Source organism: Ovis aries, chromosome 3, assembly GCF_016772045.2.
Source record: "Ovis aries strain OAR_USU_Benz2616 breed Rambouillet chromosome 3, ARS-UI_Ramb_v3.0, whole genome shotgun sequence".
Lineage (NCBI taxonomy): Eukaryota > Metazoa > Chordata > Mammalia > Artiodactyla > Bovidae > Ovis > Ovis aries.
The window spans coordinates 182,643,212-182,670,283 of NC_056056.1; the positions used below are offsets into that span (position 1 = coordinate 182,643,212).

At 38.5% G+C, this 27,072-nt stretch overlaps 2 protein-coding genes across 23 annotated transcripts in view; one reads left to right on the forward strand and one right to left on the reverse strand.

Annotated features, from left to right (window-relative positions):
• On the forward strand, positions 1-26,846 carry YARS2 (tyrosyl-tRNA synthetase 2). Of its 3 annotated transcripts, XR_009599977.1 has the most exons (7): positions 1-805; positions 1,801-1,968; positions 8,931-9,086; positions 9,400-9,570; positions 10,167-10,438; positions 22,267-23,242; positions 24,142-26,846. XR_009599977.1 is itself a non-coding variant. In XM_004006740.5 (5 exons), exons 1-5 carry the CDS (start codon positions 24-26, stop codon positions 10,324-10,326), a joined length of 1,437 nt encoding a protein of 478 aa, XP_004006789.3. In that variant the 5' UTR covers positions 1-23; the 3' UTR covers positions 10,327-12,287. The 3 variants fall into 3 exon arrangements, 1 of the variants encoding a protein (XP_004006789.3); XR_009599976.1 differs by having other exon boundaries at positions 22,267-26,846; XM_004006740.5 differs by lacking the exons at positions 22,267-23,242; positions 24,142-26,846 and having other exon boundaries at positions 10,167-12,287.
• DNM1L (dynamin 1 like) overlaps positions 11,535-27,072 on the reverse strand; it is a 63,734-nt gene continuing 48,196 nt past the window's right edge. For 6 of the 20 annotated variants that reach the window (XM_060413202.1, XM_060413200.1, XM_060413210.1 and 3 more), the window contains 10 exons: positions 23,736-23,856; positions 23,358-23,513; positions 23,038-23,127; positions 19,807-19,899; positions 17,383-17,439; positions 16,658-16,735; positions 16,310-16,342; positions 14,125-14,301; positions 13,861-13,970; positions 11,535-13,731 (listed from right to left, as the gene is read on the reverse strand). In XM_060413202.1, the coding sequence (XP_060269185.1) occupies positions 13,467-13,731; positions 13,861-13,970; positions 14,125-14,301; positions 16,310-16,342; positions 16,658-16,735; positions 17,383-17,439; positions 19,807-19,899; positions 23,038-23,127; positions 23,358-23,513; positions 23,736-23,856 (1,180 nt within the window). In that variant the 3' untranslated portion in view covers positions 11,535-13,466. The remainder of the gene's footprint in view (positions 13,732-13,860; positions 13,971-14,124; positions 14,302-16,309; positions 16,343-16,657; positions 16,736-17,382; positions 17,440-19,806; positions 19,900-23,037; positions 23,128-23,357; positions 23,514-23,735; positions 23,857-27,072) is intronic. The other 14 variants (XM_027967773.3, XM_015094867.4, XM_027967777.3 and 11 more) reach the window with 7 other exon arrangements.

Genomic DNA, 27,072 nt, shown 5'->3' on the forward strand with positions numbered 1-27,072 from the left:
ATTCCCTTCGTGCCGCCGCCAAGATGGCGGCGCCCATGTTGCGGTGCATTTACCGGAGTCCGTGGCTTGGTACCCAAGGCCTGTCAGGAGTCTTGCCCTTGGGGCTGCGTGAGGCCCACTCGGCCGCTCAGGGGTTGCTGGCGGTGCAGAAGGCTCGGGGTCTGTTCAAGGAATTCTTCCCCGAGAGGGGTACAAAGACAGAGCTCCCAGAGCTCTTCGACCGCGGCACGGGAGGGAAATTTCCCCAGACCATCTACTGCGGCTTCGACCCCACGGCCGACTCGCTTCATGTCGGGCATCTGCTGGCGCTTTTGGGCCTTTTTCATTTCCAGCGAGCGGGCCACAACGTGATCGCGCTGGTGGGAGGCGCCACGGCGCGCCTGGGAGACCCAAGCGGTCATACCAAGGAGCGCGAGGCGCTGGATGCGGAGCGCGTGCACAGCAACGCCCGTGCCCTGAGTCAAGGGCTAAAGGCCCTGGCGGCTAATCACCAGCAGCTCTTTGCAAATGGGCGGACCTGGGGCAGTTTCACCGTGCTGGACAATTCGGCGTGGTACCAGAAGCAGGACCTGGTGGACTTCCTAGCGGCAGTGGCTGGCCACTTCCGCATGGGAACGCTGCTGAGCAGGCTGAGTGTGCAGGCTCGGCTCAAGAGCTCCGAAGGCATGAGTTTGGCCGAGTTTTTATACCAGGTGCTCCAGGCCTATGATTTCTACTACCTGTTCCAGCATTATGGATGCCGGGTCCAGCTGGGTGGATCAGATCAGCTGGGCAATATCATGTCTGGATACGAGTTCATCCACAAGTAAGCGCCTGTAGGCCAGGAGAAATCTCAGGTCAAATAAGTTACACACAAATAGCCTGTAATGCGCTGTTAATATTGTGGAGTGACGTCGTTTGTTTCAGCCCTTTTATTTCCCCTGAGAGTCTAATGGGGTTAATTTTATATCACTGGCTAATGAGAACTAAAGTGCTGAATTAATGATATTAGGTATGGGATATATTCTAGAGCTCTGAAGGAAATAGACACCACTAGTCAGACACGACTGAGCAACTTCACTTTCACTTTCATGCATTGGAGAAGCAAATGGCAACCCACTCCAGTTTTCTTGCCTGGAGAATCCCAGGGACTGGTGGGCTGCCGTCTATGGGGTCACACAGAGTTGGACACGACTGAAGCGACTTAGCAGCAGCAGCAGCCAGGATTCAGATTGTATCTGTTTGCTACTTCTAAGAAGCCTTTTCTGTGTTTCTAATTTGAAAGACTGTTTATAACCTGACGGTGACTGGACCACCTTGAGTAGTTTCTGCTTTTGCTCTGCACCTTCCTTGAAGCTAAGTGTTAGTCATTGGTTGGCATTTCGAAAAAAATTTTTTCAACTCCAAATATTTGTGAATAATGTATCTTTAATGGCATTTTCTAGAGGGAGATGAAATACAGGGCTAGCTCATATGCTACTCATTTTAAAAATCCTCTAAAATACCTCTTTTAGTGTCTCTACCTGACCACACCTTTACCTAGTTTTCTCTCCTCTTTCCACCCAACCTTTAAAAATTTCTAGGCCCCAATTATGTGGCATTTCCCTTTGGCTTGCCCAGAGTCACTGGTTCAGTTGCAGTTCAGAATGACAAATGTCAAAATAGGGTGCTGTGAAAGCAGAAAGATGGACAAGAACCCTGGTTTAGAAGGTTAAGGAAGGTTTCTTGGAGCAAAAAACCACACTGAAATCTGAGAATGATTAGCAGAACCTGCCACCACTTGAGCTTGAAGCACATAATAAAGTTCTTCTTTATGCATAGGTTGACTGGAGAAGATGTGTTTGGAATCTCTGTTCCTCTAATTACAAGTACAACTGGAGCGAAACTGGGCAAGTCTGCTGGCAACGCTGTTTGGCTAAACAGAGATAAGACCTCTCCATTTGAATTGTATCAGTTTTTTCTCAGGCAACCAGATGATTTGGTAGAAAGGTGAGTTCTTAATAAATGTGTGCTGAGAAAAATTAAGTTCATTAAGCTCATGATACAATTTTAGTCATTGACTCTCTTTGCACCCTTCATCCCTTCATAGTTTTTTTGGTTTTTGTTTATTTTAACATAGATTCTATTTAAGGCAGTACATCACTGTAACATTGTAGTTAAACACTGTTGGTTAAAGCAGAAAACTACTGTGGGTGCTAAAAAAGTTAGAGCCAAGTTTGTGATCTACATCTAGCAGGTACTCAGGACATTATTGCTTGCATATTCTAGTTTTTCACTCCTTTCATCATAAACTTGACTTTTATTATACCATTGTCTCTAAAGCTCCTTTTCTTCAACATAAAAGAAGATCCTTTTTTTTTAAAGTGATTTTTCTCATTGTTTCATAATATGTCAAACTCTTGGAAGAATATAAATTAATGAGAAATACACCTGCAACAAAGAAAAAGTGAATTTTTCCCAAAAAATGCCATCTGACATAATGATCATCAAAAATAATTTAGGAATAATTCTTAAAGTTTTTAAATACCTAAGACTTTACTACAGAACATGAAAAACCACTATTGAGTAGGAAAACAAAGTTCTCTCAGAGCATATCTTAAGGATTGCCAGAGGGGACCAACAGTGGGATTTGGGTGAGTGTATAATAGTTGGTATATAGGATATGAAGGCCCAAGAGGTGAGAATTAAGCAAGATGAGGGTCTGGAGCAAGAGTTCGGTCCATTTTGGGGACCAGTTGCCTGAGAGTAATTTCAGGAGTGTCTCTTTAAGGAAGTTGATGATGCTCAGTGAGGCCAGGTGCCTGGGGCTATAACCTAGATGGAAATTCCAAAAAATACTATGTTGGAAAGCCCATTGTTTAGTCTCTGGAGAGATAAAGTGGGTCAGAGTCAGTAATGCCTGGCAATCCAAAGGGCGCAAAAATAAATTTACTGAAGCAAGAGATTTCCATCATCCAGACAAGTCCTGTGACTGTGAAGGCGTATCTGGAGGCCCCAGGAGAAAAGGGAAGTGGCCAGTGAAATTGAATGCCATTGGGAACATGGTTGGTCTCCCCAGGGAATATCCTCCATTGGTTTGGGAACAGAGACTACAGTCATCTGTTACAACTTTGGCTGTTGCTAAGATGATGGTGAGTCTGCTCACTAAAGCCCAAGCTGTCAAGGCCTGAATTCCTTAGTGACCCAAGGAATTGTGAGCCCATTTTTTTGAGCTGGTAGGGTGTGTGCTGGGTAGAGTGTGGTGGGCTTAGTACTGCAACAGTCTGCAGTACTGTTGAAATGGCTTCCAGCATAGCGCAGGTGGTGCTAGTATTCTTGCCAAGAGAATCCCTTAGACAGAGGAGTGGTGGGCTACAGTCCATAGGGTCGCAAAGATTCAGACACGGCTGAAACGACTTAGCACGCACACACAGAGCAGGTATTCTGAACAGAAACATGAGTAGCAATGATAGGAACTAGGGACTCCTTCCAGGTTTGGGCCAAATGGGCTTGTCTTATATGAGAAAATTGTCCCTTAGCCATTGGCCAGACCAAACCACGAAGTCATTAGCAGTAGCCCAGGAGTCTATGAAAATGTAGATCTGCCAACAGTCTCTTTTTTTGGCTTACTAAGGGCTTCCCTGGCGGCTCAGCTGGTAAAGAATCCGCCTGCAGTGCAGGAGACCTGGGTTCGATCACTGGGTTGGGAAGATCCCCTGGAGAAGGGAACAGCTTCAGTCTTCAGGCTTGGAGAATTCCATGGACTGCATAGCCCATGGGGTTTGCAAACAGCTGGCCATGACTGAGTGACTTACACTTTCAAGGGCTAAGTGAACAGCTACAAGTTCTGCCAGTTGGGCTGAGTCAGGACTGCCTTCTTCAGCTAGAGAGGCCCCTGAGACCACGGGGAATGCTGCAGTCCTCCAGCTAGCTGCAGTGCATACATACAGTGGTGGTGCTGCCATTGGTTAAGAATATGGACTCCCTGTCCATCTCAGACAGTTGGTCCCAGGGGGCTCTCCAAGCAGCAGGAGCACCACTACCAACTCCAGAAGGCTCTTAGGTAAGGAGCTGATCATGAGGGAAGCTCCATTCTCCTGTCATTTTTAAAGGCTTTGATATCCAGGTTAGCCCTCTCCTGAAGGTACCATTTTCATTTTACCAAGGAGGCATCTCTAACCCAGGGCATTAGGTGGTTGTATTGGTTGGGGGCTGTTTAGGGCCTCAGTTTCTAAAAGATCCTGGTAGAATCCTTTGGAGTTAGCCATTTAATCCAAAATCCATAGGAAATCAAGTAGACTTATATTTGGTCCAGAGACTCCAAGGAGACATAATCAGATATGGTCAAGTACTGACTTGGAATGTGGAGCCAGATGGAACTAAAGGTAGGGCTCATTGGCCTGCCTGCTGGGCAGCTTCCCAAGTGTATTGTTGGGCTCGCCCCAGTGAAAGGCAGCGCCTTGCATGTGATTGTGGCAAAGAATTGGTAAGAGGTGAGGGATGTGTTGCCTCCAGAACATGAAAAGGCCTAGTACACGTTGTACCTGAGTGTACTGGTGGTTTAATGATGAGTGATTTCCTCCATGTCTAGGAACCCTGTCATTGCTCTCCAGTGCCCTTTGAATGGTTTTGACAGACCCAGTAAAATGCACAAGCATTACCCCATGACTAGACAGAACTCCTTTTAAGAAGAATTCTCTGGACTTAGGGTCAAAGAGACTCAAGGTTAGAATGAAGAGGGGGTCATTTAAGTCACTCTGGTCATAGACATGATAAACCAATTGGACCATGCCAGTTTTGCACAGCAGGAGACAGGCCTCTAGCAGTAATCACTGTGGTGGAAGGATGGGCCCAGAGTCAGGCAGTAAATGTCCAAATGAGGCAAGGGAGGGCCCTGGTACAAATACTGGTGGGTCTAGGATCATCTGCCTTCCTTTCTTCTCCCTCTTCATCCTCACTGGAGGCCTATAACCCTGTCAGCCTTTCCAGTGGTGGCAGGGGTATCTTATGAGGCATGTTGCTTTATTCTGTCCCATTCAGAGGAAATCTGAGGGGACTCAAGATCTTTGGTTTCTTAGAGGAAGGAAACATATATCCTGGACAGAGATCTCTGAGAAGGTTGTAGATTCTAGGATCTTTAGATACCAGCCAGCTGATGCATTTCAGCAGCCATGAGTAACAATTTAGGTTCTAAAAACCTGCAATTGCCAATCAACTCCTTCCTTTTCTTCCTTATGCACAGAATTTCAGTTAAGGTGTCATGTTTGATCTGTTTTTACTTCCTGTTTCTCATAATCTTACATGTCGTCACCAGAAAGTTTGTGGAAGACATCCCCATGAGCCTTCTTCATAGGTGGCTGCCTCCCTTTTCAGGGTGTTGCAGTCATCCTCCCCAGTACTTGGCTGTCCCTCCAATGGCAGGTTACCATAGGGTCTTTGGGAAAGCCCTCGGCCTCTAGAGCATAACACTAGCGCCTTGGCATATTGGTACCCAGCAGCAGTAAGCAACACTCAGGAAGCCTCCATAGGGGTTCTGATTTATCAAGGAGCTGCTGTACCTCCTCAGGGGTCTTACAAGGCATTGGCACAGGATGTTCTGAGCATTTGTATTTATCCATTGTTCAACAACATCACACCTGATACTGAACCCATGGTATCCCATTGGGTTTCGGGGACAGAGGAACAGCACACCTCAGCTGTATTTCTCTTTCTTTGCTCTGCTATTATCCTGTTGCAAGGTTGTTCCATTCATCCAGGTTAGGAAGTATAGTCCCAGTATGACTCACTCACAGCGCAGGTCTCTTTCCTCCGTCCGTATGTGAGTATCCTTTCCTTTGCCTTGCACTCAGAGCCTCAGGTTGGGCAGTGATAATAAATAGCCTTGGGATCCATTCCACTCTCCTTAGCTCTCCTTACCCTGAGATGTAAAGGATCTTCACGTACATTAGTAGTCAATCAAGGCTTTTCTAATTAGTGATCTGATCATCTCATTAGAGGACATGACTTTGATTGTTGATCACAATACTACAGATATCGTTGAATTGTGGCAGCAGTGACATTTTGGGATGAATACTGAGGTAACATGAGGCAATATGCAAACGACTTAGCATTATGGACCTCCAGCATACACTGCTACCCTTGCAAATGTTTTATCCATCTGGGTTAGCCAGTTAGTAAACTAGTCGAAGCTAAATGGCAGTCATGCAGTCCTGCCAACTATGCTTTTGCCAGTTATGTGGGCCTCAACCTGTTGGTAGTGTTACCATCAGCTAGAAATGCCTGGTTGGGGCAGGGGGTGGCCCTCACCTGGGCCCATACTACTTGTGGGACATTTCCTTGGCCAGAGCCAAACTCGTGACTAGACTGGACTTGTGGTCCTTATTAAAATGACTATAAGAAATGCCTCAGCAACAATCACCAGGGAACCTTAAAAAATAAAATGTATTACTTAGTTTCTGAAGGGTACAGGCACACAGTGAGTCAACGATAGAAAGGGAGGGAGGACCGACCCAGGGGTCTGCCTTTATTGGGGTGCCTAGGAGAAGGCAATGGCAACCCACTCCAGAATCTTGCCTGGAAAATCCCATGGACGGAGAAGCCTGGTAGGCTGTAGTCCATGGGGTCACGAAGAGTGGAACACTTACTGAGCGACTTCACTTTCACTTTTCACTTTCATGCATTGGAGAAGGAAATGGCAACCCACTCCAGTGTTCTTGCCTAGAGAATCCCAGGGACGGCAGAGCCTGGTGGGCTGCCATCTGTGGGGTCTCACAGAGTCGGACACAACTGGAGACTTAGCAGCAGCAGCAGCAGGATTCTGCAGGTTCACTCTTCACTGGCTAATTTAAAACAGGGAAAACTAGGGAGTGGGAAGGCTGGAGAGGGGTCATTCAGGCAGTCAGTTATCTCAGTTCCCCAGGGTTTTCTAAAAGGAGATTTTCATCAGTGGGGGTAGCCTGGCTCCTTACCTAGTTGGTGGGTGAACTCTGGGAGTTGGTGATGGACAGGGAGGCCTGGCGTGCTGTGGTTCATGGGGTCGCAGAGTCGGACACGACTGAGCGACTGAACTGAACTGATGACATACAACTGGCAGTTGTTTATTCGAGATGTCTTTGAAATGGATACTTTAGCATGAAGCAGTCAGAAGCTTAATGTCAAGCACTTACATTATACATATAGAACCACTTGGGAAAATGTGTGGCTGTACCTACTCAGTAGAATATATTTATGACTTGTGTTAATACCAGCAGTCCCTCCCCTGGGCACATCCCTGACAGATTCGTGCACCAAGAGAAATACATGGGAATAGTCGTAGCAGCACCATTAACTACTGTCCAGGAGTAGGAACAACACAAAATATCCACACCAAAATAAATATATTGTGAACCATTTTTAATGTGGAATGCTGTATTCAGCAGCTGCACACACAGCAACACGGGTGCATTGCCAACATCATGATGTGCCAGTGAGTGAAGTTACTCAGTCATGTCCGACTCTTTGCGACCCATGAATTGTAGCCTACCAGGCTTCTCCGTCCATGGGATTTTCCAGGCAAGAGTACTGGAGTGAGTTGTCATTTCTTTCTCCAAAGGATCTTTCTGACCCAGGGATCAAACCCAGGTCTCCCGCATTGTAGGCAAACACTTCACCATCTGAGCCACCAAGGAAATCTGATGTGCCAGAGTAGTCAAAAAAAACATGTTCTGTATGATTCTGTTTATACAAAGTCTAAAAAGAGGCAAAACTAAGTGATGCTGTTTAGGGAGGCATACTGAGATGGTAAAAATATAAACAAGGTCGTGACTACCATCAAAGTCGGGAGAGTGGTCACCGTGAAGTGTAAGGGGACGTGATGCAATTGTGCTTCCTTGGGTAGGAGCACTGTTGTGTATCTGTTATTGTTGTTCAGTTGCAAAGTCGTGTCTAACTCTTTGCAGCCCTGTGAATGTGGCACTCCAGGCTTTCCTGCCCTTCACTGTCTCCTGGAGTTTGCTCAGACTTATGTCCATTGAGTCAGTGATGCCATCTAACCATCTCATCCTGTGTTGCCTCCTTCTCCTCTTTCCCTCAATCTTTCCCAACATCAGTGTCTTTTCCAAAGAGTTTGCTCTTTGCATCAGGTATTGGAGCTTCAGCATCAGTCCTTCCAATGAATATTCAGGGTTTTCCTTTAGGATGGACTGGTTTGATCTCCTTTCTGTCCAAGGGACTCTCAAGAGTCTTCTCCAGCACCACAATTTCAAAGTATCAATTCTTCTGTGCTTAGCCTTTATGGTCCAACTCTCAACAGCCTACATGACTACTGGAAAAACCACAGCTTAGACTATACAGATTTTTGTAGGCAAGTGATGTCTTTGCTTTTAATATGCTATCTAGGTTTAATACGCAGTGATAGCTTTTCTTCCAAGGAGCAAGTGTCTTTTAAATTTCATGGCTGTAGTCACCATCTGCAGTGATTTTGGAGCCCAGGAAAATATGTCACTGTTTCCATTGTTTCCGCATCTATCTGCCATGAAGATGGGACCGGATGCCATGATCTTCATTTTTTGAAAGCTGAGTTTTAAGCCAGCTTTTTCACTCTTTTTTCACCCTTGCCAAGAAGCTCTTCAGTTCCTCTTCACTTTCTGCCATTAGGGTGGTATCATCTGCATATCTCAGGTTGTTATTTCTCCCAGCAATCTTGATTCCGGCTTGTGAGTCACCCAGCTGAGCATTTTTGATGATGTCTCTGAAGCAAGAATAATATATATATGATGGGGATGGGGTCATCTGTATCTGGACTGTTACTTTTAAAAAGAAAGTATTGGAAACAAAGATGGCAAAATTAAATCTTCAATTGGGGTGATGCTGTATTATTGTCATATTTTTGGTACATTTCTGCATGTTGTATTCCATAATCTAAAACAGGGGGGAGACAAAAACTAGGTATGTTATATAACTCTAACAGGCTTTTTTTTTTTTTTTTACCCCAGATACCTGAAGCTCTTCACTTTTCTGCCTCTTCCAGAGATTGACCACATCATGCAGCTGCATGTCACAGAGCCAGAAAAGCGGGGTCCTCAGAAGCGACTTGCTGCGGAAGTAACAAAGCTTGTTCATGGACAAGAAGGGCTGGCCTCTGCTAAAAGGTGACCTTGTAGAATAAAGATCACTTGATTAATTAGTTAAGAGACTGCAGAACATTTGGAGCCACTGTTTTAAGAGTTACCTTTTACCACTAATGAGGACTGTCAGTGTTAACCAGTTTAAAATACTAGCCTTCATTTACTAGGAAAAAAGATTGTCCTGAATTAAGCTTATAAATTATATAAGATAAATGTTGCTATTTGAAAAACTTCCCATCTGGAATATAATGGGTACTTCATAACTGATTATCAGGTAGTAGAACATGTATCTGTATAAGCTGTCAATGTGATGTGGTTCTCAAAACATGTTTTCCAGGTGTACACAAGCCCTTTATCACAGCAGCATAGATGCGCTGGAAGTCATGTCTGATCAAGAGTTAAAAGAATTGTTTAAAGAAGCTTCATTTTCTGAATTAGTTCTTGACCCTGGAACAAGCGTCCTAGATACGTGCCGCAAAGCAAATGCCATTCCAGATGGTCCCCGAGGGTAAGGTTATTTAACTTTTAGGTTCCCGGTTATATTTCATAGCATGTGTTTCCAGAGATGGTGTTTTCCTGATAATGGCATCTCATTCCTTATAGATGTTAGGTTAGTCTGAGAATAAAGTGAAAACTGAGAGTACTTATTGCTGAAAATAACTTAAATTTTCTGTACAGTATTACTGTACTTTTCTTAAGTCTAACCTGGTAAGTTTTTTCTCCAGCATTAGAGAATTGGTTTAAGGAACCACAGTTGCTGGGATCACTTGGCTCAGGGATAGTCAGTTTGAGAAGCTCACAAGATCAGAGGCCCTAAGTACACAGATTCACACAGGCCTTCTCATACTCAGTCTGTGTCATCTTTACTTGAGGGGCGTAGTGGGGTTGCTCAGCTTGTTGTAAAATTTTAGTTGAATTTCTTCCATCTGTTCCTTTAAAAGAACTAAAGGGGAGGCAGAATCTAGCAAATATGAAGATAATAATTCAGTGCTAAATGGTTTCAATTAGCCTTTGAAATTTAGGTGAAATAATGATATATGTGTATTGTTGGGAGTGGTCAACAATCATCAGATTTATCTAGTTACTAAACATTTCTATTTTTAGGTATCGGATGATTACAGAAGGTGGAGTCAGTATAAATCACAGACAAGTAACAAATCCTGAGAGTGTTTTAGTTGTTGGACAACATATTCTTAAGAATGGACTTTCATTACTTAAAATAGGAAAAAGGAACTTCTACATTATAAAATGGCTTCGGCTATGATGAAAACTCCTTCTGGTGTTGAAACATCCATCATTCATTATCAAGATATACAAATTTATATCTTCACTTACGCAACTCAAAACAAAGACTGGAGTATATTCTAGGCCTCACTGTGAGTAATTTCATTGTTCATACAGGTTGGTTAAGTTTGTGGAATATTTTATTTCCTGATCCTTAAATATTAAAGACTAACACAGAAAAGCATGATTTCTAGGTTTAATCTCTTTTAATAATTATGCTTCATGAAAAACTAAATACTAAGTTTCCTATCCTGTCCTTGCTCTTGTATCAGGTAAATATATCATTGGATTTTTCTGGTTGTTGTTCAGGAAGCAAATTCTATAAAAAAGAGAAATGTTAGAGGAAGCCATAAACAGCATTAGAAATTACAGTAGAAATTGTTTCTTTTTGAAGAAAAATCAGTACATGACTTTTCAGAAAGTTTATAATTCAGTGTTCCAGTCGCCTGTGTTTCCATGAAATTAAATTTACTCATCAGCCTTGTTTTAACTCAGTAAAAAAGGTGAGAATGTCTTATAAATTTGTCAACTTCTAAATTAGTCTATAAGTTTCAACTCCTGTCCCCAAGCAGATTGCAGCTTGAGATGAACCAAAAAGTTAAGTAAACAACATGATAAAATAGAGGCAACAAGATAAAACAGTGGATACACTATTATCATACACTATTATATGAGTGGAATCACTGATATCCAAACATATGAGAATATCAAGATATTCCAGGAAGGGAAGTTTTCAGGCCAAATTTAAAGGATCTGGAATCAAGATTTAGTCAAATTAAGCTCTACATTCTTTAGGCAAGTTGATTCTCCAGAACTGTTTGCAACATCTAAAAAATCAGATCATTGATTTTTCTTGATTTCCTTAATTTCACTTGATCGCTTGAGGATCAAGTAAAACACACACATACACACAAAATGGTTAACAATCAGGTTTGTTCTAGAAAATCTTACAAGCAGCAAAGCATGGCTTTAGAATTCAAATTCTAGCTATTTACTACCTGGATTATTTGGAGCAAGTCATCTTCATATGCAAAAAAATGGAGATGTATTATAATTAAACTTCAGTCAATTATAAAAAGAAAAAAGTCATTAAACTTTTATATAGCATAAGCTATATTGCTATGTTCCAAAGTAGATTTGCATGTACTCTTCTGGGAGTAGTTAGGAAGAATTCACTTATTGACAAGCTTTTTAATGTCACTTCATACTAGCAACTTTATTTACAAAGTAAGAACATACAGGTATCCATTGTAAGTCAGAGATCATCTCTACATTTCAGAACTTCACTCGGTTTAAGGGCCAACAAAAGGAGGTTTCCTCTTTCTGTACCTATCTTGCCTGTTTTTCTTTGTACATGGTGTGTAGTACTAACAAGTGCATTACCATAGCAGGTAATGTTTTCAATTTGAAGTTTGCTGGAAAAAGGTGCATTATAAGGTTCAGTCCCCCTTTACAAATTAAAAGTTAGACTAAAATGGTAATTATCTGATCTATCTCAAATACATGAATCGTGGATGGCTATAATTTCAAACTAATATTTAATAATGGCAGAGTGATTTTAAAGTATGCTAATAAACATTTTGGAAGCATGTATTCTATGAAGATGGTACTGCAAACAGATTCATAGTCCTGTATCATCAGACTGAATCTGTTATGTTTGAGATCAGTTGCTGATCTTGTTTCTCAGTACAGTGAGTATCATTCATATGTTCCTGCCAGTATTTCTTCATAAATGTCATAACATAAAAATAAATTTAATATCTGCAATATATAATTCATCTTAAAATTTATTATGTAATTCATATCAAGAATAATCTGGGGAATTTTGGTAAAATGTGTTCTAAACCTCACTCCCAACCCTCTGAGAGCATTTAGGAGTATGTGTGTGTCAGGATGTTTTTCTGTGAATAATAAAGCCCCATCATTATTTTCGTACCTTTATTCTAATCTACTTTGTTGGTGTGAAGCAAAAGTAATAACTATTACCAACTAATCCTTAGAGAAACTTAGAGAAAGAAGATACACTTAAAGTCAGTACAGTATTTGGTTCTAAGACCCTCCTCCAGGTGAATCTTGAAGTGTGGTCTGTGGGATCCAATTTATAGATGGATTACTGGATTACTACTACTACATTTGAAAGCCAAGGAGAATTTACTAGTTCTAAAAACTAAAAGGAAATGGTCATGACCAAGTCTTACTAGATAATCAAGGCTAGATGGCTGTTCTTAATGCAGTAAAACATAATTCATGCTTCCAAGTTTAAGTAAGATCAAAGGAATTTTAATTTTTAATGCACCAGGGGAAAGTGGACCCAGAAGTGGAAGGACAGTAGCTACACATTATGCACATCACATCACTGTCAGTGTTACAGATCCTCTCATGTGTTCAGCTTTCTTACAGACACATCAAAGGTTGCAGAGAAGCTCAATAAAACTAAATCAAAAGATAATTGGAACAGTGACTACGTGAGTAACTTGTCAACTCATCTCTTTCCAAAGCCAGGTCGGTTTATATAGTGCATGCATCATAGTCGTATGAAATGGTGTCTTGGTGCATTCTTCTCGAAGGGCTGTGGCAGCAGCTTTAGGACTACTAGCAGATCACACAGGTCATCTTATTCACAGACAAACTGCTTGTACAACTAGAACTATTTATGGTTCCTTTTAAGTTCAAATGAAACTGTCACAAGACAGACTTGACGTATTTTATATATACTAGGAAATTTTAGAAATAGCCATTTATTATTTGGATTAAATGTGTGATTTGTTCTGGAATACAGAGTACAATTTTCAGTTTATAGCCAGTCTTCACATGAGCAGATTCCTATCACTGCAAGACACAGGAGTTCATAAATAAAATTCTACTCAAGTAGGCAGGACTAACAAGTCAACAAAATTTCAGGATTACATAGTTCTCTTCACCAAAGATGAGTCTCTCGGATTTCAGCAATAATTTGACTGGCTCCTTGTAATGCCTGCATTAAAGAAGATGATAAAAATTGTAAATGTTTAAATTATAATACCAAAGAATCTGAATTAATATACCACCTTATATGTGGTTGATTCATATCTTCTCTGAAATTTGAATTGAATAAAGTGCCAACAGAGTAATATTTAGCCATCACACAAAGACTATATATATATCTCTCTCTCTCTCCAAGCATTTTAAATAATAAATGTTTATACCTACAACCCAAATAAGATTTTTTTTAAATTCCCAGTTTACCTTTAGCATATCAGCTGCTTCTTTCCTACGCTGTGCCATGTCCTCGGATTCAGTCAGAAGATCATCCAGTAAGGATGATTTATACAGCTGTCCTACTAACTCACTCTGAAGAGTATCTTTCACATGATTAACCAAAAAATGCATTACTGCCTTTGGCACACTGCAAAACAATCAAATAATCCATTTCTTTGAGAATAAAAACCTAAATTTTTAAAAATACATATATTTTCAAAATGATTAAGAAATTATCCAGCAGTATTCTAGTCTGATTTATATACATAATACTAACCTGTCTTGAATATTCTTTCTGACAATAAGAAAATATGATTTGATGAGTCGTTCAATAACTTCACAATCTCGCTGTTCACGGGCAGATAGTTTTCGTGCAACAGGAACTGGCTAAATTGGGTGAGGGGGAGAACAAATTTACTGTTGTGCCATTTTGAAATGACAACACGTAACAGTACGTTTTTGAGATACCAGTTCCTTCTGTCTTTTAAAATGCTTTCTTGTTAATTTGGTTCTTTGTCCTCAACCAAATTCTACAGCTTACCACATCCAGCAAATTCACAGCATGGCCTTTTTGTGGACTGGCTGGCATAATTGGAATTGGTTTTGATTTTTCCTCAGCTAGTAACTCCTCAGCTTTTGAAGTTTTCAGCATCCCTCTCCAGTTGCCTGTTGTCGGTTCCTGAACAGCATCTCCAACCCCACCACCTCCAGATGCAACCTGAAAAAAACGTTCCAAGACCTGTACCAACCATATCAAACTGGCATTATCTAAACAAAGTTAATTTTTTTTTATAAGAGTTGAGGAGAATACCCATCTAGTACCCATCTGGAGTTTAACCTATTCAGAGATAGCAGGGTCTGAAAGAGATGGTGACTGGCATGTGCGACTGGAACCCTGAGCTGTCTAAGTAACAGGTTCTGTTCTAAACTGCTGGCAAGGCCTCAGCCAGGATATCTTAAATTCCTTTTTTATTACTTGTTAACTTTTTGAAGTTTTTCCTCCTCTCCAACCTCTAACACTAGAGATTGTGGAGAAAATATGAGGTAGCCTTTAAAACAAGATTGCCATTAAAAGCTCAAGGAAAGCCAAAACTGCTATTCACATTATTTCTTCAAAGTAACTTTAAACACTGTTGAACTGTGATCTGTCTGAAAGTTCAATGAACTCATGTCTCCAAAAGTTAAGACTTTATATATTTCTCGAGTCAGTTTATGTTCCTTATGGTCACAGGATAAAAGTAGGAATCCTTTAATTAACAGAAACAAGAACACACTCATGATTTTATGAGCTTGCATGCATGCTTATGCGTGTGTGTGTGTGTATGTGTGTTAAGTTGTGTCCAGCTCTTTGTGACGCCACGGACGATTGTCCACCAGGTTCCTCTGTCCATGGGATTCTCTAGGCAAGAATACTGGAGTGGGTTGCCATTTCCTCCACCAGGGGATCTTACCAACCCAGGGATCAAACCCGCGTCTCCTACATTGGCAGGTGGATTCTTTACCACTGAGCCACCTGGAAGGCCCAATAATGACATTAAGCTGCCTAAAATGTGGAATATGACAAACCCATGAGAAAGGATCTGCTAAAAGAAACCTAGTGTTGTCATTAATCACAAGTGCTTTCGCACCTTCTTTTTTAGGATATCTGTTAGTCTTGATTTATAAAAGAGAAATGACTGTTTAAGGTAACAGGGAGCACTAATTTACCAATATTTAAGACATGTTTTTAGATATTCTTTAAGATTTTACAATCTAAAATGAAGATAAAATGGCATTCAGAATTATAGAAATAAAAATGACTTTATATAAATTTAACAATGTTATAGCAATTGCTAAATGTTTTTTGTATCATACTGATTCAAAACACTACCCAAAATTTGTCTCTAAAATATATATTAAAGATGATGTTTATCAATATATAGGTGGAATATTTACATACTACTTTTTAAATGAGTAATTGTATTTCTAAATGCCCGTTAACTACACATTAGTGATAGATCTACATATGAAATCTTAAGGAGAGAGTGAGCAAATTCAAGGTGAAGCCATGAGTAAAATAAAAAGCAGTGATTTAAATGGTTCTCTTAAAATCTTAGTATAGTGGGCTGAGAGAAGATAAGACATTTAATTATAAGGTTTTATCTGAGGTTCAGAATCTTAAACCTGGACAATAAATAAGGAAAGGAGCTGAATGGCAAAAATAAAAATAAGAATGGGTCTGAATAACTTAAAGATTATTTTATCAAGAACTGGCAACAGTCTCAAACTCTCACAGTCCCCCTGTATGCTCTGAATTTGCTTAAGCTGTTGAGGCACATGTTAAGCTACATATTTAGGGTGACAAGTGCATAAGAAAGCATAGGAAAGAAGCCTAAGAGGACTATCAGCACTGGACAGATCTCAGAACCTTTAAAGAGGAAAAGTCCAAAAGTACAATTTTCATCTCCAGAATTTTAATTTCCTACCAAAATATTAAATTCAACACTATTCTTGAAGGTAATAGAAAATGGTGAGGAAGGCTGTTATTATTTAAAACAATGTTAAAACTAGAATTAATACCATCTTAGAAGTTAGTTGAATAAGAGAAACAATAAACATAACAAAGACAATGAGAGATAGATGCCACTGTTACAAACAAGTTCTTCAATGGTTTTGAAGACAAGTGTTTCTGAAAACCAGGGTGAAAACCAGGGGTACCAACATTTTCATTGTGAAGCAAGACTCACATTTTTAGTTTCTCTTCTGCTGTCCTGAATTAACTGTTAAAAGATATGTTAAAACATGCAGTTTAACAACCAAAATTTAAATACCAATGGCTTGAAATTCAAAAAGTGCAGGATAATTTCCTCTTTAAATTCTTTTCTGTGTGCATTTTCTGTATTGCAAGCAAAAGCATGGTAACTAATTTATGTTGCAAAGTGTACACTGTTAAACGACTTAAAATCTCTATCAGACTAAAATTTGATCTTAGCATAATATCCCATATTAATATTCTGCTAGTCAGTGTATTGTTTCCAGATGATTATGTTGCACCAAATTAGGCATGCAGGCTTAGATTAAGAATCAGAACAGACCTTGCCATCAGCCTCAGCAGAAGCAGCAGGGGAGGGCTCCTGGGAGGCAGGTGCCAAAGCACTTGGAACTTTAGAAGACTAAAGGCAAAAAATTCAGGGAAAAAAAAAAATCAAGGATGCCAAAAATGCATTTAGAAACATTCTATAAATACGAATTTTCCCCATGAAAAACAAAAATGGGACATATTGTTTATTTTGCCTTCTCTCCTGTACTATTGTCACTGTTGTCACCTTTGTTTAAGGCTTTCTTCAGATGAATTCCTAAGAAAAGTTCAAATCCAAAAGCTTCATTTTGATTTTTACAAGCTGATAAGATCCTTTCTGGTAAAGAATTCAAGGTAACAGATTTTTACACAAAAACTGTAATATATGCAACTATTACAGGCAGCTAAAACCTGGTATGCACATATTGTCATCTTCCCTCTCCAAAAAAACCTCTTTGTTATAATAAAGTCATTAGTCACTTCAACTAATTTTACAAAGTTGACAGTCACTGAATTCTTCAAAAAGTCTTGATACTTAAAATCCACCTTTAAGCATTTATTCCAATGTATTAAAAATATTTTATCTTTAAATTACTCAAAGCCTGTTCTGAAACTTGCATACCTTTACTCAAAAATGCCAATGGAATATTAAAGTGAGAAGAAAAAATTACTCCTAGAACTGAGGCTCACCAGTCCGTCTCTGCATATTGGTTGGGAATATGCTTTAAAAACGTTTTTTACCTTGTCTCGTGATACAGCTGAAGGCAATTCTCTTGCTAGCCTGTTTCTCCTTTGTTCCTATGAAACACAAGCAAGCATAAGATTCATGATTATCAGAACATAAGAGATGTAAGCTACTTAAAAAAAATGTTCAGCTTAGTTGAAAAGTATAGAATAACTAACAGTATATCCTCCCACTGTTGAGACTCATGCCATAATTATATTTTAAAACAAACAAGAAATCATTTAACCCAGTGCTTCTCAATTTTTTTTCTGCCCCAACATACCTGAAGGATAAATACAACATCAGTAATAGTGGCTTTCTGTACCAAGAATTCTCAAGGGAGGGGCAGCTGGACCAGCATCATCTCTGCCTTTCCCACCAAGTTAAGAATCACTGATTTAAACTATTCCCACATAAAAGTGTACATAAGCCTTCAACATACCATATAGAATCTGAAGTACACAGATCACAGAAAACTTAAGCAAAGCCTTTAAAAATCTCTCTAACCTGCTGACATTTCTGTTACTTTCACACAATTCTCACAAAACAATAAGAAATATCTATAAGAATGTTCTGCTTTCTTAGTGTAGTGTTAGAAACTGACAGTCTATTCTACAACCTGGGTAATTAAACAGACTGATCACCTGCCACTCTTCTAATTTGTTGACATCATCAGTGTAATTCTGGTACCAAACTAAAGAAACTGTAAATTCAAACCAATAGTACCTACTGTATGTTAAGCACCATAACAGGTGCAAGACTATGAAAATATAGAAGGACGAAGGTGTTAATACTGGCTCACAAGCAGCATCAAATACAGCAGAAAAACATTTAAGTTAAATGCGGTCAAAACGCTCCTGAGTAGAAAGCATTTTGTGAACACTCAGACTTGCAAAAAAGGTGTAAGTTAACAAAGTTTCACAATGATGTTTTTGGGTAAGAAAATTTTGTAACAAATTATACTAACTGTTCACTATAAAAAACACAGCAAACGATAAAAATACATGGATTTTTAGCAATTTTCAGAATTACAAGTTAGCTTTAAATGTACATTTTGAAGAAGGACACAAAGCAAAAGGCAGAGGAATCAAGAGACCAGAAATTTTCATGCTAGTCTATTACCAACCATTACCAACCATTTATGACCTTAGCCGGCCCCTCAGCCCCGGTTTCCTAGTCTATTAACATTACCTTTATAAGGTTGCTCTAAAGATTAAATGAGAGTATCTATGTGTTCGTTCTGACACAGTCATTAAAATCAGAGACATTCACTTGTAAGAAAAATACTGATATGAAATCATATCATAAATGACCTTGTCAGTATTAGAAAAACTGTTTCAGACACAAATTTTCCTTGAAGGTTTCCATGTTACAAGAACTTAACTATCTTAACTCCTATCTTAAAGAGAGTGTCTACATGCCAATTTTTAACATGATAACTGTTATATAATCGACTTAAGTGTTTTAAAGTGCCTTACTTATATATGTTTTGGAATTTTTTCTGGCCATGCTACCCAGCTTGCAAGACCTTAGTTCTACAATCAGAGATTGAAGCTGGGCCACAGCAATTCTCTGGAATTTTTTCTGACAGTAGAAGTTAACCTCAACTATGCAGCTAAAAAACAGTTCCCTGTACCTGTTAAAGAGAAGGTGCTTTTCCCCTCTAACAGTGTCCAGCAAAATAAGCAGTAAAGTAATAGCTGTTATCAGCTGTGGGTCTTGGGTTCTTCATCTTTTTAACTAAAAGATCCCTTGCAGTTCCCAAATTCCATGTTTACGATTTTCTCTCCACCCATGTGCATAAGAGAAAATTTGATACAGAAGAGAGACAGGTCTTCCTGGACTACGAAACAACAGAAAATTTTACTGTTTTGTATAAAAATGGCAGAGAAAAAAATGCATCCAGATAAATCATCTATCCATCAGCCTTGGCTCCTTCTGAGTTCTTATGCAACCTACAACATTAACCTCAAACGGAAAAAAGAAAGGATCCATGAAACGCAGCAACCACAGTAGTGGTGAAACAGTACTGTTTTTCCAAATACACTATAATTTAGGTAATTCTTGGATTGTTTCCTTCAAAGCTTTCAGAATCAAGTAAAAACAAGTTTAAACATCCACTGTTTACATACTTCAGTCTCATAAACTGCAACAACAGTTAACTGAAATGGAACCAGGCAGTCCTTCAAATACAAATACCAGATCAATGAGCCCCAGATCCTCTCTGAGTTAGTTTCATAGGCAGAAAATAAGAACGATGCCTCCAGGTGGTTTTGAGGATTAAATTTAAGAAAACAATGTAATGCCCTCAGCATAATTCTTGGAATGTGACAATAATAAATTACATAAATGTCTTATAGTTATTCCTTGCTCAGTAAATTTGATATAATTGATCTAAAACAGGTTTTCTCTCTCAAAAAACAAATTGAAATTGTATTTACCTCTATATTGTTGTTCATTAACCCACAAGCATCAGCAAAGTCTGGATGTTTTGTGTTGATATAAGCCAATTCAATTGCCACTAAGTTATGGACCTAGAAAAAAATAAAATTAGGTTATATACAATATTATGCCAACCTAATTTTAATTTAGGAAGCATATAAACTTATTTAACAGATAAATTCTGAAAGACCGTACAGGAAACATGCCTAAATAAATATTTGATAATTATACTCCAACTGATAAATCTTACACCAAATAATAATTTGCTCTCTTTTAAATTATTTATATTTCAGCATCTAAGACTGCATTTCTGACATTGAAGTAGATGGAATTATACTGTTAGGGGGAAAAAAGTTATCTACTTGATGCATGTGTAACTTCCAAGCAACTTTCCTATATAAAAACCTTAGACATCCACTATTCCATGTCAAAAGTTCAGGTTCAATAATAAAACATTACAGAATCAGATATAAGGTAAAGATGTTAACTTTACTTGGGTAAAGGATACATTTAAAGGCCTGAGCTAACCTAATTGATTAGCCCTAATTATGAAGCACCTAGTTTAAATATATGTAGTTCAAAATCCTAATTGGGAAAATAATCAAAAAGGAAAGTTGAAATTAATTACTCTAGCATTATCGAGAGATTAAACTAAGTCCTTCATTTCACTGTCCTGACAAATCTCAGGTATCAGAACAGCACTAAAAGATCAAAACCAGTGAAAATGATTTATCTCACTGAAATTCTGATGACTCTGGTGTCAGTGGGTAGAGTCCAAGATCAGGCTAATCATGTTCTCACTCCTCTCAATTCGTGCTTATGCTTGCCAGGGAGACAACTAAGCAGCAGCACTTACATCCTATACTCCAAGGGCGGTTCTGTACTTGTAACGTAAATGTGAGTAAATATCCACTGGGGCTCACCACCCTGAGCCAAGGACCCAAATGCACTTTTAGAGACCAGAAAGGAAAAAAAGGAACAGTCAACAATTAGAGGCAATATGGACAATTTCAAATGCTTATCTCATATTTACGCCAATTTCAGGATTTTAATTTTAAGGATAGCAGCCATGATATTATGACATTAGGTCATCAAACAAGCACGCTGTACAAACAGCCACATTATCCTGACATATATCAAAGTTAAAAAATAACTTGCTATAACAAGGCTCAGTTTACCAGGGCTGAAGATAAAACCAACTTTCCATTAGGCCAGTGCTGCTATATGTATCTGTGCTCAGTCGTGTCTGACTCTGCGAATGTGAAGTAAGTCGAGCTACAAAATGGAAAAAATTAAATGGCTAGGCTTAAAAAAAATCCTTGTCTATTATGTTTCGCATGATGAGCGCACTGTATTAGAAAAAAAGTATTATTTAGTTTACATCCAGTCAAGAAAGAGTTTTTTAAGGTGGTAGTATTTTAATAGATCGATGGAACCCCTAGCATTAGTGATTCTATGCAATTGCTGGGGTGTGACTTGGGAGACATTTTACTAAAGGTATCCTAATAATACCTAAAGGTAGCTGAAATTAAAAATTATGGACAGGAAACTAATTACTATTGAGTGTCTACTTATGTTTTGGACACTCTCCTGTGAGAAATTTGCGAATGGTATCTCTTTGAACCTTCCCAACATACCTGAGAGCTATTATATTAGTCTGTTTTACAATCAGGAAACTTACTAAGTGATACATTTACCAAAGTCACATGGCTGGTGAAAGCAGAGCCAGATTCAAATGAAGATCTTAGTCCAAAACCTTTATAAAATAGGAAGCACTGAAACTGCCATGAGGTCTGGGTTCTCTACTCCCAGTTCATCCACAAACTAGGTGTAATGTGGGTTTAAATGATTCCTAACATCTTTGGTCTCAAACCTTTTAAGATGAAAATGTTACTAATTGATGTCTTTATACTTGTCTGCTTCTAATCACACGTCTTTCTCCCTTACCCCTATTGTTGTGTGTTTTTTTTTTAATTCCCATTATCTCTTTTCAAGGCAAGCAAGTGTTATAAAAGTGTTGTATTTGTAGATGGCTACTCTCCAATTTAGTTTCTTGTCCATGGATAAAATACACAGTTGATTAAGACACATATATTTTGACCTGTTACTTAAGAGTACTGCTTTTGAGTGTGGTTAATGGTAATAATGTGCCTACGTTATTCAAACATTGCTTACTTAAAAGTCACACAGTTTGAATCTTGGCTGAATTACTTAATATGTGACCTTGGGTAAATTAATCTCTCTGGGCCTTCCTTACTGTGTTATAAAATGAGACAATACCTATTACATGGAATTGTTTTGAGAATTAAATAAAACAAATCACGTCAAGCATTACAGACAGTTCCTGGTGCCACCATCATCAATTTTAGGCTATCACTGTCATGCTCCTCACCATCCAAAGTACTTAGTACCACAGATTACTTTAGTTGAAACAGTTTTGTTAATTTTTTCAACCTTAGGAGCCAGCTAGATATTAACAATAAGAAGAATGTATCTGATTCATTCAGTGATGAATATGCTTTCCTTCAAAAGAAACACCCCTGTCTGGGTAATAGAAATGGAACAAAATATCTTGTCCAGACTTTAAACAGGTAGCATTTTTTACCTTTTGGAAAATGAGATGTTTTTGGTTTGCCAATAGCTATCTGAGACCTTTGATTACATTTTTAATGCTTACATTTTTATAATGTGCTTGTCTATAAAATTTCACTTTTTGTTTCTTGTACAGTAGGTTCTTAAAATATATTTATTTTTATTGAGTTGTGCCCAGTCATGTCTGACTCATGGCAGCCCCATGGACTGTAGCCTGCCAGGCTTCTCTGTCCATAGGATTTCCAGGCAAGAATATTGCAGTGGGTTGCTATTCCTACTCCAGGGGATCTTCCCAACCCAGGGATCAAACCTGTGTCTCTTGGGTCTACCTACATTGGCAGGCATATTTTTTACCATTGCACTACCTGGGAAGTCCATATATATAATAAAGCAAACCTGAATACAATCCTCAACAATAAACTTCTGCTGGCTGTTTTTAGGAAAATGTGGCTGCAGGCTAACAATAACTAAAATATGAGGAAAAATGCTTTTTATACCAGAACTACTGAAGTATCCTTATAAAACTGAAATTCACCTTTTTCTTTTAAATACACTGGGAAACATTATGCCTAAATTCATGAAGTATACAAAATGATTTATTAACAGTGACTACAATGATTTATGAAATAATAGCTCACCATTTCATTTGTAACAGGCAACCGTTTACGAAGAAGACAAGTCACTACTTCAACTATGGCATCATGAAGTTTAGGAAACCGCAACAACTCCTATATATGATGGAAGTAAGAAACAGTATTTGGTTTGAAGGAAAATTAATCACTGAAATACTAAACCAGATTTGGAAGCTATATTTAACTATACTATGTCAAATATCACTTTTAGGTAAGGAACTAAAATTTTAACTTTTAGCCCATCTTCTATATTTCCTCCTACCCCTTGAAACCATCACCTCATGTCTTTTACTACCTAATCAGAAACCTGTTACATTTCTCAATACCTGTGTACTGTAATTGCTACAGTGCTGAATGATCCTTTGCATTTCTTCATGAACCAGTTCCACACAACGGAGGCTGGGCTCTTCCAGACGTTTGATTTGCCTTTTGACCAGTAACTCAAATGAAACTTCAGGCACAAATAAAGCAGGACGAGGACCCTAAAAAGAGAAAATTATGAGCTCTTATAGCTACATGTAATTTTGGTTCTTTCCTAAGGTTAAAATAAATCACATTTTTGGGTATTTTTTCATGAAAAGTACTTCCTAATTTCAAGAATAAGAGCAAAATAACAAACTGTACCATTCGTTAAAAAATATATATGGATTAAAAAATAATCTTTAACCTCATTTCAAAAAATTCTAAAAGTTAAGCATACTCACAGTTGCATTTCTAATGGCAGTCAAAATGTCAATAGTGTTAAGGCCACCGAGAGGGTCAACAGATTCTAAGGTTCGCCCAAAAGTCTCATGGAAAATATAACATATTCGAGCACCACCACATCTGAAAGGCAATGAAATATATGATTTCTAGTATTACTAAAAGGGAAAGACACTACAAACTAGAAGTCTTTCTGTAAGCAGTAAGATTATGGAAAATTACATTTAGACCATTTCCATGTATTCTCAACTGTATTATGAACCAATTACTCTAATCTTTTTAATGGGGAAAGGAGTCATTTCACAAACGGCATTCATATATGCATGTGCACGTGCACACACAGAGTAAACTGTACTGTCAGAAAACATCAGTTAACTAAGAACGACTAAACGTTTTTCTCTGCTCTAGTTCTCAACTAAACCATGCACTCCTTAAGGATATTTTCCAGTGGTCATGTATGGATGTGAGAGTTGGACTATAAGGAAAGCTGAGCGCAGAATTGATGCTTTTGAACTGTGGTGCTGCAGAAGACTCTTGAGAGTCCCTTGGACTGCAAGGAGATCCAACCACTCCATCCTAAAGGAGATCAGTCCTGGGTGTTCATTGGAAGGACTGATGTTGAAGCTGAAACTCCAATACTTTGGCCACCTCATGCGAAGAGCTGACTCATTTGAAAAGACCCTGATGCTGAAAAAGATTGAGGGCAGGAGGAGAAGGGGACAACAGAGGATGAGATGGTTGGATGGCATCACCAACACAATGGACATGGGCTTGGGTGAACTTTGGGAACTGGTGATGGACAGGGATGCCTGGCATGCTGCGGTTCATGGGGTCGCAAAGAGTTGGACATGACTGAGCAACTGAACTAACTAATTTCTATTTATTCACAATCTAGAGTAGAGATCAGCGATCTTTTTCTATGAAAGGCCAGTTAAATACTTTTAGACTTTTCAGGCCTTTGTCACAACTCGCCAATTCTGCCATTGAGCACAAAAGCAACCACAGACTGTACGTAAACAAATAAGCATAGCTATGTTCCCGTAAACTTACACACACTAAAATTTGAATTTTACATATACACTACATTAAAAATTCTTTGAATTTTTTTTCAACCATTTAAAAAATGTAAAAATGATTCTTAGTCAATGGGCTTATCCTTGCTTTAAACAAATTAAATCTCTAGGCCTACATACTGGATACCTTGCATTTCCTGTCTTAATGATTAGAAATCCTGGTATTATCTTTTATTTTTTTCATTCAAGTCCAGTTGAAACTTTACAGATATGGTATATCCCCCCAAATCATTCATTCTTCTCTATTTTTACCATCACTTTTCACTTCTTTCTTACAGTAGTCTAGGCAGAAGGTACCAGCCTAACATTATACTAAGTGAAATAACCCAGACAGAAAAGGACAAATATTGTATGATTCTCCTTATATGAAATATCTAGAATAGGGAAATTCACATCAACAGAAACTAAGTCAGAGGTTACCATGGGCTAGGAGAAGAGAGGAAGACAGGTATCACTGTTTATATGATACAGAGTTTCTGTTGGGATGATGAAAAATCTTGGAAATAGATACTATTTGATGGCTGTACAATATTGTGAATATACCTAGTAGTATGTATTATACTTTAAAATAGTTAAAATTACCAGTAACTAGTCTCTCTGCCTCCAACCTTTACCTTCTCCAAATAGTTTCCATAATGACCAGAATTACCCTTCTAAAGTGGGGAACTCCTGTGACCAAAAATGTTATCATTTTTTTATAGTAGGAAGCTCTTCAAACTCTGACATATTACACTTTCCACAGTCTTGTTCTTATTAGACACCTTTCCCGCCTTACTTCCTGTTACAACCCATCACTGTACCTGCCATTCTCCAAATTCACCCTGAACTATTCTTTGCTATTCCAAAGCCTAAAATACCCTTCTACTTACTGCTTACGGCCTTCGCCATATTCTATTCACAGCCCAACCCAAATGCATTCCTAACTATGGAGCTCTCCCAATCTGGAGCTCTCCCAATCCTTGAAAGAGATATAAATGGTCTCTCTTCAATGTTCTAATGAGGCTTGATTAGATAATTACAAAGATATAAATATTCTATGGAGTTAACTCACACAGAAGGCTACCAGGGTCACATGAAAGTACACAGAACTGTACACCCACACACACACATGAAGTGTAACTGGTGAAATCTGAATAAACTTTGTGGATTGTACCAGTGTCCATTTTCTTGCTTTGTTATTGTACTACAGATATGCAGGATGTCAGTGCTGGGAGGTGAAGGGTGAATGGACCTCTCTGTACATTTATCTGCAACTTGCTAGAAATCTATAGTTATTTTTCAAAATTAAAAGGCTTTTTAAAGGTGAGAGTTCAGAGAAATATATTCTTATATATTGCTACTAGTAAAACAATACAATTTACTACTAACATCCCAGGTGGCACTAGTGGTCAAGAACCTGCCTGCCAATGCAGGAGGATGTTAGAGACCTCCGAACATGTTGGAAGACGTTAGAGATCTAGGTTTGATCCCTTGGTCAGGACGATCTCCTAGAGGTAGGCATGGCAACCCACTCCAGCATCGTCGCCTGGAGAATCCCCTGGACAGAGGAGCCTGGAGGACTACAGTCCATAGATTTGCAAAAGCAAGACACGACTGAAGCAACTTAGCACTCACTACTAATATAGCAATGATAAAAGATGTTGAGAATATAATATACCTTTTGATCTAGTAATTCTACTTCTAGAAATTTACCCTAAGAATTTACTTGAATACATGCTCCAAAGATAGTCCATCACAACACTGTATATATTTGTGTATAACTGAAAGCAAACTATCAAGAGTAGGGGACTCACTGAACGAATCTAAAAAGTAAAATACTATGTAAATCTTAAGGCTGAAAATACAAATATGCAATTTCTACTAGCTGTTTGTGACAAGTTGATTTAAAGAAATGATTCTGTAGCATCTGATTTTTAAAGATGTGTATTATAGGCATTTTTTATGTTTTATAAATACATAGAAAAATGTCTAGATTAATGCCAAATAATAGGGATTATTTCTGGATGATGGAAATAAAAGGAATTTTATCCTTATACTTTACTCTTTTTACTTATCTGTACTTTTTTATTTTTTCATGAACAATGTTGTTGTCCATATTAAAGAAACAAACTTTTTAAAATTAGAAAATGTTATACTTAGCAATTAGTCTTCTTTTTTTTAAAAAAAAGAAATTTTACCATGTTTTACATATTTTTCCATATTTTATAAAGCATTTTACATACCTATCAGATATCATTCATAATTTCTACAAAATGATATTCCTGTT